Raw genomic sequence first — 12,948 nt, 5'->3', positions numbered from 1 at the left:
AAGAATTGGGAAGTTACTCTGCAATAAATTCTTGCTTTAAGAAAAAATTAATAAAGAAATGAACTGGGGCTTTAATAAAAAATTTCTCAGAATATCCTGTAAAAGGAGCTTTTGATAGTGTTGGTCGAAAAGGAGTTGCTGGTATGCATGTTGACAGGCAGCTGACAGCTGTGTAACAAATGTGTTTTCGGAGTGGAAGAAAAAATATCACATGACTCCTTCACACGACAGCTCCTTTAAAGTAACCGGCAATCTATACTCTATGGCTTAGTTTCCTACCAACAAAGTCCATGCCAGTTAAGCTTGATCCTCTCATCTACAAAGCACAATCTAGATCCAACTTTCATATAGAATATCAATATTTTGTGATCAGTTGATAAGCAAATATATCGAAATTTTACTTTTTCTTCCCCGCATTAGAGTGTATAGAAGTGTTTGTGCGATTACAGAACGAAAGACTTTGTGCAGAGTGAATTGCATGGATTTAAAGAATGACTGTATAATCAAACACTGATTTTGAGCAACAGAAATCTAGAAAAGAAAAAGAATTTGTTGAAAGAGATAACTCAGGTACACCATGACAAAAAAAAAGAAAAGTGAAAGGAATAGCTTTAGAAAAGTGCTCTGTGGGAAAGAAGGCAAAAGATACATGCAAATGCAGTCATACCAACACCACCATGACAAAGGGTAATAAACATTATCAGACGGGACAAAAACAAAACCAAAACAAAACTCAAACAAAACGACAAAGAAATAAAGCAGCTAATCATTATGTCTATGAATGCCTGGGAATGCTTACACTAACTCCCACATACCGGAAAGTGAAAGTGATGGAAGGAAAATGAGGCCACACAGTACGAGAGAGTGAAGCAACAGCCACAACAATGAAGAATACATGAGAGACTCTCCAATATTTATTAGTCAACACAGGGAACTTAGGAGACAAACATTGAGAAAAGGGTAGAGATTCACAAGGTATTGAAGAAAAGAAAGATGTATGGTATACACAAAGTAAAAAAATAAATAATTTGTGCTACATGAAAAGGAAAGAGCACACATACAGCTGCTACTACTTGCTTTGAAAATAGTGTAAAGACACTACAAAGGTTACCAGTTTCGAATTTCTCATTAAGTTTAAGTATTCCTATTCTAGCATCTGGAGCACTACTATGCTACTTTAACATTTGATGTGATTTTATATCAAACATTTTATATAAGCCTTTATACAGACAGCATCAACATATTTCCATGACTTTATATGTTTGCTTTGCTCTTAAGTATTTCATTGAATATGCACTACATAACTTATTCATCAGGATATAATAGCAGTAGTTTCATATAGCACTCTTGATACAGAGTTGCACAACTTGGGATTACCTCTACAAGGGTGCTTCCCATCATTGTTTGTTTGAATATCTCAGGCACACAGTGTAGGTTCAATATTGCTGGGGAAAAAATGTGTGTGGTTCAATTTCTCCTCTTTCCTGTACAAAACCACTTTAAAAATTCATTATCGATTTCACTTATTCTGATTCATTCACATATATTTTGTATTATAGCTTATAGGGTATAAGGTAGAACATTTTTTTAATGTTGTTTGGTAGTAATTTGTATGGCAGCAAAGATTACACAGGCTGTTACTTGGGGCTTTATTGGCAAAATTACATACTGTATTTATCATGCTGCAATATTCTTAGTAAGACTTCATAAGATCCCAAAGAAACTTGGGAGTTACTGCTGATCAAACCACTTTCATTCATTTTGATACGTATGTGCAGTTGTGCAGTTGTATTGATGCTTGCATATGGACACATACATACATTTAATACATGTATGTATGTACAACATGTATGTGCACTTATGCATGTAACACATTTAAATAATTGCTTTCATTATCAAATGAAAACTGGTGGGTTATACATTAAAACTAGTTCTTTTTTAAGAAGTCGCACTTTCACACATATTACGCTGCAAGGTGTCTGATAGTAATCATACTTCTGTTAAAGGACACCAAAGCCCAAATATCAATGTGAATTGAGTGAATGCAGCAATATTGGTAGAACACTTGAGTGAAAGTTTGAGGAAAACTGGACGATTGTTTCAAAAGTTATGAATTTTGAAAGTTTTGGTGCCCTCATTACTACTACAGCTCATGACATCATTTCAGACAATAGAAAGAAAATATAGGGAGAATTCCACAAAATCTCATTTTCATGGAAAGTAAACATTCTATATTGACCTCTTCTGACATATGTTAGGGGTAATGTTATTCCCCTGTTTTCTGTAAGAGGAAAGTCAAGTGCTCTTTTATTATGCTAGAAAAGTGAAAATATGTTAAATTTTCTCCATATTTTCTCTACATTGTTGTCCACAATGACGTCATGAAGTGTAGTAGTTTCCTTATCCAGTGACGACGGTCCAGAAAATTTAAAAATTCATAGCTTTTGAATTGATTGCCCAATTTTGCTCCAATTTTCACTGATGTATCGTTGCTTTCAATCAACATTCATATTTGGGCTTTGGTTTCCTTTAGATAGATCTGTCAGCAAGAGGCTGAATGATAAGAGATTATAATCCCAGGAAGAGTGAGAAAACATAGACGGTGCAATGATGAATGGATACAATGCTAGTCTCTCTCTAATCTCACAAGTTCTACTCCAATTGATGAGATGGACAAGATGACAAACTCTTTGAATGTAAAGTGGATATTGACCGATTCGGGTTCGTTGAGGGCAGCAGACAATTTGTGGCACAAGGCGCAGCCATGAGCTCATTTTGCGGTGTCCCAGCCCACCCCCTCCTCTCCCCCACCCCCCAGGCAACATGTTTATTGCGCACTTGTAACAAAGGTTCACGCACTAAGCAAGCATTCTTGCGCTCAGTACGACACACCCATTGGCTAAAACAACCATGCATCAGTTTTTCATTCCGTGCGCGGAAGGGGGTGGGGGAGAGGGGAGGGGGGGTCGGCTGAGACAACGCAAAATGGCGCTGCCCACGCCAAAAATACACATAGCGCGTCACAGAATCGGTCAATACCCACTGCGAATTTGCTACACTATCACAGAAAGCCAGACATTGGTGACTGATAAAGTGCAATGGGGCAGTTCCTGTTTCTTAGATATCAATGATATTCCCAGAATATGTAACAATACTTTCTTTTTATACTGGTAGCCACAGCAAGAGGAAATAATGGGATTTTACGCTATCTTTGTTTTTTTCTGCTCTCTTCAGATTAAACACATTTATAATTATTTCTCGGAAGTTAACGACCATTGCAACACTCTATCTTAACATTGCTCTGAGACTCAAGTTTGCATTTATCCACTACGGACACATGTTACAATCGTAATGATGAAAAGGGAGTATGGGTGGAATTCCCAATCTCAAATCGACCTGCAGAGAAGCTAGTTGCAGGGAAAAAGTATGATTTTCAGCCATGGTAATGTCAATGCTCTCTTCTTAATCACCCGCTCTCTCTCTCTCCCTGTCTTTTCCTCTCTCTCTCATGTTAGACTTTACAAACAAATATATCATCGCTGGGGCAACAAGACCACGTATCTGAAATTTTGGTGAAAATGACTTTTTTTGATTAATGGTCAGATAATCAGTTAAAGGCAGCCGATCGCCATCCCTAATGGTACGTAAACTCCGAACGACCGAAGTTTGTGTAATGCTACCACTGAGACAAATTTAGTGTATGTGTGTGCGTGTGTGTGTACGCATCATACACAAACATTGTCACCGCGAGCTGCGGTGATTGGAGGAGAGAGGCCAGAAGACGCTGCGGCGTGTGTGTGTGTGTGTGTGTGTGTGTGTACGTGTGTGTGTACGCATCATGCACAAATATTGTCACCGCGAGTTGCGGTGATTGGAGGAGAGAGGCCAGAAGACGCGTGGCTCTTTTGGCCTCTCTTCATGCGCATGCGCACTGAGAGTGTGCGTCCATTCGGAAGCTCTCGGGGCTCGCTGGGACAGCCATTTTGGGTTAGGAGATAAGCACAGGGAGCTCTCTTGTAGCCTACCGTATTTTCGCTGACCCATTGAGCCAGCGCTATTCTCATTCGGGGGTCACTACATTTGATACAGAATGGGGGAGGCAGCGTGTTGCGTTCGTCTCCGTGCCGCACAAACCACTCGCCACGACTGAGTGTCTTTAAATGATGTTCTGTCCAATCCTAGCTGTCTTACCCCAAAAATAAAGCCACAAAGGCATGTCAAAAGAAAGGCTTTCCCATTTGACATAGTGCTTTGGCTGACATGGTTGGTTTTTTTTGATCTCCTGAACAGTTGCCATTTTGTAGACGCGAGGTCTTGTCACCCAGCGATGGAACACTTATGTAGGTCATTAGCCATTTGTTGTACACACCTGTTCTACCGATGCACAGCTGACTATCTGTCACAAATGGACATGCTTTTCTGCCTTTCTTCTCCTTTCTCCTTCTTTCCTTCCTTTACTCCATCTTTTGCCCTCTCTCCCTCACTTTCTCCACGTTTCTCAATGACCAGTGCCTCATTTCATTTAAAAAAAAAAAAAAGTTGCTATGATAGCAACTCTTGCTGCAATTGGCAAGTGTTATGGTAATGACAAGAATCCCACTTCCTGATTGGCTGTTTGTATGGGAAGTTGCCATTCCAGCAAAAGTTGCTATCCAAACATCTTATATAAAGTGGGACCCAGACATACTTGATTTCTCATTGTGCGAGACATTCATCCACCCCCATACTTTGCCTCACCTTCTTGTCCCCCTTCTTGTCACTCTTCTTCCTGTCCATCCTCTCCTTAACCGGTCCGGACATCGCCCTGCCGTTCCTCTCCCCGCTCCCACTTCCTTCGCCTAGCACCACCAGGTTGTTAGCCCCAGCGCTCACGCCCTCCTCCCCCGCCGCCGCTGGCTTGCTGTCGGTCTTCTCCAGGCTGATGGGGAGGGGCAGGCTGGCCATCTCGGCCAGCACGCAGTCCTGGTACAGCTTGCTCTTCAGGAAGCGGGCATAGCTGTCAAACTTCATGAGCTTAAAGATCTGGGGAAGGAACAGGGGCAATGTACACAAAGTTAATATCAGCAGGGCAGAAACCGATATTTCTGCATAAAGCTGCGTTTACACCAAATCCGGCACAGGTCACAGAACAGGTTTTTGCTATGGTGCCCCAAAAGGAACCATGTCTGATTCTGTTACAAAATAACTTCCCTGCTAATAATTTTGTTCCAAAATTAATCTCCTACTGTTGATTTTGTTGCTCTTGATTTTGACAGAGGAATAACATTTTGGGTGATTTTGTACCAAATTACTGATTTTTTTTTTTTTACAGAACCAGACATGGTTCCTTTTGGTGTACCATAGCAAAACCCGGCCCGTTGCCCGTAACATGCTCACTGTAAATGCGCCATAAGAGTCTTTCTTGCATTATATCAATTACAATGTGACAACGAATGAATATTTCAAGGCCCTACAGCTGCGACTCTTGGCGGATTGCATGGTTTGCTATGGCATCGCAAGGCCAGATGGTACGCACCAGCACAGCAAGGCGGCAGCGATAGAATAGGTTTCCCAACTGAAATGACACCACCAGTTTAGTCTACCGAGAGGCAGTATGGATTCAAAAATGCCCTCCACTGCATTAAAGGGCAATCAGAAAGTTCATGTAGGAGCAATGCAACATTTGTATACAGCTAATGGACAGCAAGTGCTGGGCCCATGTGGCACCACAAAATATACACAAGAACCACTCCAAGCTGTTTACTGTATACGCCATATATTTCGCGTGTCTAAATTTTCGCGAATCGAGAATTCCCGACGATTTCGCAAGTGGTTAAATTTGCTATCGTGGAGTCCTGTACTGAACGGAGAAGTGTACACGCGTACGGCACTTTCACATCGGGATCAGAGTCAATATTCTTTTTTTATTTCGCAAACAGCACCTGACTCGCGAAATTCGCGAAAATAAAAACCTCGCAAAATATTCGGCGTATACAGTATTCATCATATGTATCACAGTAAGAGCAAGCAACATAGCCCACTGCAGAGGGAGCTAAAATTGGCATTGCCAGATTTATTACTGGTAAGGTACAACCATGTATACCAGTACTTCCACAGGGTAACCAGCTGAGACACATTGCCCCTTTCCAGGCTACTACTTGGGGATATAATCTGACATAAGGGGAAAAACTATGGAAGAAAAGGGGGAAAAAAAGAAAACTAATTGTCTTGTTATCGAGATGGTGGCCACAGTTAATATGTATGCAGTGTACTTTCATTGGGCAGGACCCAGGTTTGAGAGCTTCCTATTGCAGGCACAGAAGCCTCTCAGCAGCCTCACAGCATCAAGAACTATGTGCTTTAGTCACAGCAGGAGATGAAGACATGACCCCATAAAGCTCTAAGTCCATTTTGCATTGCTTCCAAATTGCAAAAAAAGAAGAACCTTTACTAACTTCTTTAGTTTGATTTTCTGATTGCTGAACCAGAACAATGATGCCTACTGTAATACACTATATACTTTACTGCGAGTCTAATTTTTGCGATTCAAGACTACAAAATAATTTTTGCTCGTGGTTTGATTTGTGATTGTGGAGTACAGTAAAGAGCGAAGTAATGTGCACATTTATGTCGCATTCATGTCCGCATCAGAGTGAATATTTTTGTGTGTTATAAAATTCATGAATAGTACCCAACTAGCCAAATTTGTAAAAAATAAAAACCTCACGAAATATACGGCATCTACAGTAACTTCCAGTGGTGTCATGTAAGTTAATGTACTATGATCTAAGATGCAAGCACTGCAAGTACTGCATAAAATGTGGTATAATTTGCTTTGTTCTCATTTTTGCAAATTTTGCAAGTCAATCAACATTTGTAAAGCTAAAAAGTTAAGAAAATATTACCTCCAACGACACATACACAAATTTCAGACACAAAGTTTAGTGTCTGACGTGCTGTCTACCCCTTTATATTTGCACGTTAAGAATCTGACTACAAGATTTTTTTTTTGGAAGGTTCACTTTAAATTGATAAAAACAATCCTGTCGAAAAGACAAATATGGGAAAGAAACCCCCGTATGAAGTGTGTTCTTACACAACATGGAATTTTCACATTGGAAAAAAGAGAGAGAAGTGGATGAGTGGATGTTTGCCTTCTCATTGGTTGTGAGAATAAACACAAAGAGGGAGTGTTTCTGGTCTTCATAGCAAAGATCATTTCCTGCATTCACACTGAACACTTGTTCTTTTCTCTCACTCTCCTGTTATCTTTTCTTCTCCAGTGTCTTTGCTCACTTCGCACACAAAACTGATTTCATCGGCAATTAGCATGCAATACTGTGGAATTGCGTCCCATGTAACTCCTGCCAGTGCAATCTAAACTTTGCACTATTGCCCACTGTGCAATCCAATCTCTCTAACTACTCAACTAGATTTGGTGCTGCTTAATATAATGCTAGCTAAAGAATTTACACCGGTTGACTAGATCATTCTCTACAAGAGTCTCTACACTGTGAAGGTATATGAGGGTCATCTAAATTTTGTGAGCATGTTATCAACTTATGATTATCTACTCCCTTTTGTACACCTAATTCAATTCTAAACCAGTAATGATTATCACATATATGTACACACATTCACCCACATAAAAGAACTACCGACATACTTGTATACATTGCAAGGAGTGAAAAAAAATAGATGCGTTTATGAGAAGCTATAGGTTTATCTGAATAAGTGGCCACTTTTCCTCTGTACCCCAACATTCTTCAGCATTAGCATTATGCGAGTTTTAATGTAAGAGAAAAAAAAAAACCAGCACCACCATGCATGCATAAGAATATATAAACTTACTTTCCCTACCGCCTGCAGATTAAATAAAAAAAGATAAACAAAAATGACAAAACCAGCTTAATATATTTCCATAGTCAGAGCATTATTCAAATTTGTGACTATGTTGTGACAAACTAAATAAAGGAAATTTCCCTCCTGCACTGCAACAAAAACAATTTCATAATTTCTATGCACAGAGTTTGAAAAATACAAAAGCACACAAAGTTTGAATCTGCTGGAAATAGATCTGGGGGGTGTTTCATGAAACTTTTCGTCGGTGATTTACACCGACAACTGTTAAAAGCTACTGAAATCCTTGCGTCTGATTGGCTGATAGCAAATTTGTCGGTGAAAACCTCCGACGAACTCGTTGATGAAACGCCCCCCAGGAGAGAGAAAAAAGTTCCTTACAAGGTGTACATGATCACTATTCATTTTCTCCCTGTACAAAAGGAGAATGAAACCAACATACATATCATCGCTGGGGTGACAAGACCTTGTATCTGCAATTTTGATGAAAATGACTTTTTTTGATTAATGGTCAAATAATCAGTTAAGTGATGTCCTGTCCAAATCCTAGATGTCTTGTAATACCCAAAAAACGAAGCCACCACGGCATGTGAAAGGAATGTCTATCCCATTGGATACAGTGCTTTGGCTGTCATGCTTTTTTGCTCTCCTGAACATTTGACATTTTGTAGATACGAGGTCTTGTCGCCCCAGCGACGATATGCAGATTGAGATCATACAGAAATATTAGTAGAACACATCAGTGAAGTTAAACAAAAATTGGACACTCCTCTCAAAAGTTATTATCTTCACTAAAGTTTAAATACCACTGTCACTGGATTACAAGACTACGGCAATTTGTGATGGGCAGTTGTATAATGATATAAGGAAAATATAAAGAGAATTCCACAAATTTTCATCTTTTATGAAAAGTACACATTCCTTCCAATTGTCACTGATATATGTTGAGGGTAAGGTTATTCCCCTGCATTCTAAAATAGATAAGCAAAGTGCTCTTTCACTGCTAGCAAGAAGAACAATTTTGACTTTTTTTAAAATTTTCTTTATATCGTTGTCAAAATGTGATATTAAGAATTGCTGTATAGGCTTCTCATCCAGCAATGGTGGTGCTGAAACTTTAGAAATTCATACCTTTTGAATAGATTGTCTGATTTTCCTCAAACTTCAACCCTTTGTTCGATTAATATTTTTGCATCCACTCAATCCACACATACATTTGGTGTTATTCTCCTATAAATATGGAAGGCATCTTTCTCAGTTGTTTTTAAATTATGATTCCTATGACAAGACTCAACATATTTGGAAGCCTAGTGGCACAGGGCCACCAGACATAGATGTCCAGCCAACACTTTTTTCATATCCAAAATGACGTGTTTTTGGTGGCCCAACTGGGCTCTGTGCACACGCACGCACTTCAGTATGCTGCTCCGATCAGGGTTACTAAATCCCCACTAGTTTCCACTGCCAAAATCAGTCTATTTCACGGCCAAATTCAGAAGAAAAAAAAACTATTTTTTTTCTCAAGGCCAGATTTTATTTATCCAAGAATAGAAGTAGGTATATCCCTAGGTTAATATAATCACTTCATAAACCTGTGGTTTCATGGCAAATCATGTTTGTGCCTCAATACGATACTGATGTTAGCCATAGTAAACTAAGTAAATGGTAAGTAAATGGTATTTAAAATTGTTTATCTTCTCTACCTGCCAATTTTCACATAATGAAAATGATTTTTAGTCATTTCAATGTTGGTTTATCAAATGATTTCTCTTTTTAACACTTTTCTTTCTTACTTCTTAATCACATTACATGGCATATGAAGCACTTTATCATACATGCCAATTTTCACATAATTATTATGTTTTTTACGTATTTTTTTACTTTTTTTTTGGGGGGGGGGGCACCCAATTTCAGTGTCAGGCCTCCATGAAATAAAATTTGATGATTTTGATGGCCAGAACAGACCAGAAAAAAAAAAAAGTTTATTGTTGAGCCTTGCCCATGATATCATATTATATCTACTGAACCCATTGTCATGTTTTATTACATTATGAGTCAATTTCTCCTCAAGTCCTCAGTAATATATTGTACAGGAGGGGCTACTGCTGTAAACAAATGACGTCGGATGTTGTTAACCTTCCATTCTTGCCAGCCAATTCATAACAAGAAAGATTGGTTTCATGTACATCACGTTCCAACTTTTCAAAGAAAACAAAGGAATAAAAACATCAACATAACCACACCTTCAAGCATTCAAATGTCAGCCCATCGGCAAGAAACAACAACAAAAAATCACCAAAAAAAACCCAACTTTCCAAGTCTGGAAACCTTTTTGCAGAGACAGGAAGTAGTTCATTTCACTGTCACAGTGAACAACCCACAGTTGGTTCCACTACTGAAATAATACCCTTCACACAGAATATAAATAGACCTTTACACGGCAAAGGACACCTTTAGACTCTGGGGATTCTCTTACCCACTTGGATTATATATACTATGTACATACATTTAGATTGAAAGAAATTCAATGGCAGAGTACTAGAACTATTGACAAATTCCAAGCCCATGACAAATGTGAACACAAGGATGGGAAAAGGTGTGTTGTAAATTTGTATTGTACCCGAAGCAGACCTCCCAGCCTTTCTAACTGAAAAAACAGAGATGATTTGGCTCAAAAGTAGAAAAGAAAGAACAGTTCCTATAGGAATGTGAAGTAGAATTATCAAGAAAAAGAAGAAACTTCTATTGAAACAAGAGCTTGGAATGGTAAAAAATTCAGATTCTTCCCTCCAAATTTAGAATGGTTAGGAGGTCTGCTGAAATATGTGTATTCATAACATCAAACAATGAAACTATATGTGCTACAAGTGTGAACAAACTCTGAAAAAAAAGTATGATTTCAAGCTTAGATTACTGAAGGCACAGTCTAGTTGCTGCAGTGGCTTGCTGTCAAACTTATCTGCACAATGTACCTGTTGCTGTTGCGTCTTGAACATTTCCGGGGTTGGGTTCTTGATGGCTTCTTCCACCAGAGCCCTGGCCCCACTGTCCAGGTTGACAGGCATGAGAGCCTTGGGGGCGAGGTGCTTGTCGTAGATCTCCTGGGCAGTCTTTTGCAGCTGTGGGGATAACACAGGCACAAATAACATATATATACCCGCAATTCAAATAAAGTCTATTCAAGTAATTGCAGTTAGTTTTATTTCATCATGCATTGTGATGTTCCAGTGCTTAGCCAATCATCGGAAGCCCACATGAGCCCATTTCAGTGTAAACCCTGTCTAGGAGTGATAAAATTCTGTGACAAGATCCATTTTTTCATTGCCTTTACCTCATAATGAAGACTACAACCTGCTTAATCTCACCATATTTTCACTGGGACTCTACAACTTTGCACTGCCACTGAAAGCAATGTCTGAAAATAATGACTCCATCCAGACATAAATCAGAGATTCCATCAATTCCAATATATGACTGCCAGTTGTGCAGTACAAGTATCATTTTGTCTTCAAAGGCACTTACAGCTTTCTGTTGTTGTACATGTTGTGTGATATAACTGCGCATGGTTTCATGTCATACCAATGTACTAGGTTTTTGTGGGGGGAGGGGTGATTTGCACAGGGCACTGCAGACTAACATTTCTGTAGAAACCCCACTTCAGACATGCGGAAAAAAGAGAAAAAAAAGTTGTCTCCCGAACACTCCCTTTTGGACACGAGAGAACTGTCTGTAAGAAATACTAAAACATGGACACAAAGTGTACCGTACCATGTGCACACAATGTTTTGACAAGATATGTCAAGTTATGTAGTGCATTGTGAAGAGAAGGGATGTTGATGATATACACACTTGTATTTTTTTAAGGCAACTTATATTATCACCGATCTAATTCTCAAGTGATTAATATCAGTGTAAACGAGATAAAATTTCACACTTTTGATATCAAATGCAAGTTCCCGGATTGATGTGTAAAGTTCATGATTTTGCAAAATACTTCGGTGAATTGAAATCTTGAAATTTGTAGGTTAATGATCTGCAATAGATATCCCTTGAAGTGGGGTACTGTATGAAGATATGTATCACACTCGTTCAAGACAAAAGCTGTAAGTAATGGATACTGCTGGAGTCCATGTTGGCTAGAGCTACTGTACCCTTGTGGCATAGCAGTTGGAGAGACAATTACTGAAACAGGTGATGGCTTCAATAATATATCAGAGAACGATGACATTCTCATGGTTAGGCATCAGGACGATTTCAGTTTTTTAATTCACTCTGGCTTCAGGACAAATCTCATCTCTATGGGTCTACCTATTGTTAATCTCTTTGGGTCTACCTACTGTTAATCATATGAATCAGGTCACATAACCACGGGTATAAGAATCAATATACTGGACAGCAATTATTCAGTTTATGTAAAGTATCTTATTTTCTTGTAATTCCACCCTTCCCAACCTATTTCTTGTGATGCAATAATGCAAAATGATAATCCACACATTACAGACATTCCATGAAATTGATAATGTTGAACGCACGATTGCATATCAAATGCAAGTATCTGTCACTAAATGTTGATAAAATATGCTATGTGGCATATAGATACAAACACGCAAGGACTATCTTACAGCGTAGCCGCATGCATTGGTTATGATATCAGAAACTAAGACTAAATATAGATGTCGATGCACTTTGTCAGAACCAGAGACGAGTCTGGAATGTACATCTGAGAACAGACAGCACAAGTGAAAAGCCATATTTATATTTAAAGAAAAAAAAAAAAGAGAGAAGAAGAAACAGACTTGCCTGTCACAGGCAAATCATGTCTTTCTGCTTACCCACTTATCAAGAAATACTCATATGGCAGAGAGTATTTTAATGATTTGACTTGGGCCAAATATTTCAAAGTGATGCACGAAACAGACACAGCCTTTTCCAAGGGTGTCATTCCACTGACACAGAGTATAATGTACATATCTTGAAGCCAGTGTAAGATGGGACATAACCAATCTTGAAGCAAGAGTAAGGAGGCACAGATATAGCACCAGTAATACTACCCCAGAACTTCAGTTTCCTTGCAAAGAAGACATAATATCATATTGAGGGAATTATGCA

At 38.9% G+C, this 12,948-nt stretch overlaps 1 protein-coding gene across 1 annotated transcript in view; it reads right to left on the bottom strand.

Moving 5' to 3' along the window:
• Positions 1-12,948, bottom strand: part of LOC139744449 (regulator of G-protein signaling 12-like) — a 77,349-nt gene that overhangs the window by 21,575 nt on the left and 42,826 nt on the right. Inside the window, exons 6-7 of the mRNA XM_071654885.1 lie at positions 10,812-10,958; positions 4,738-5,022 (exon numbers count right to left, since the gene is read on the bottom strand). Coding sequence (XP_071510986.1) covers positions 4,738-5,022; positions 10,812-10,958 — 432 coding nt within the window. The remainder of the gene's footprint in view (positions 1-4,737; positions 5,023-10,811; positions 10,959-12,948) is intronic.

The sequence above is a fragment of the Diadema antillarum genome, unplaced genomic scaffold (assembly GCF_040938485.1).
Source record: "Diadema antillarum isolate AM-2024a unplaced genomic scaffold, OU_Dant_1.0 seq00001176_RagTag, whole genome shotgun sequence".
Taxonomy (NCBI): domain Eukaryota; kingdom Metazoa; phylum Echinodermata; class Echinoidea; order Diadematoida; family Diadematidae; genus Diadema; species Diadema antillarum.
This window is presented reverse-complemented; position numbering and strand designations above follow the sequence as displayed.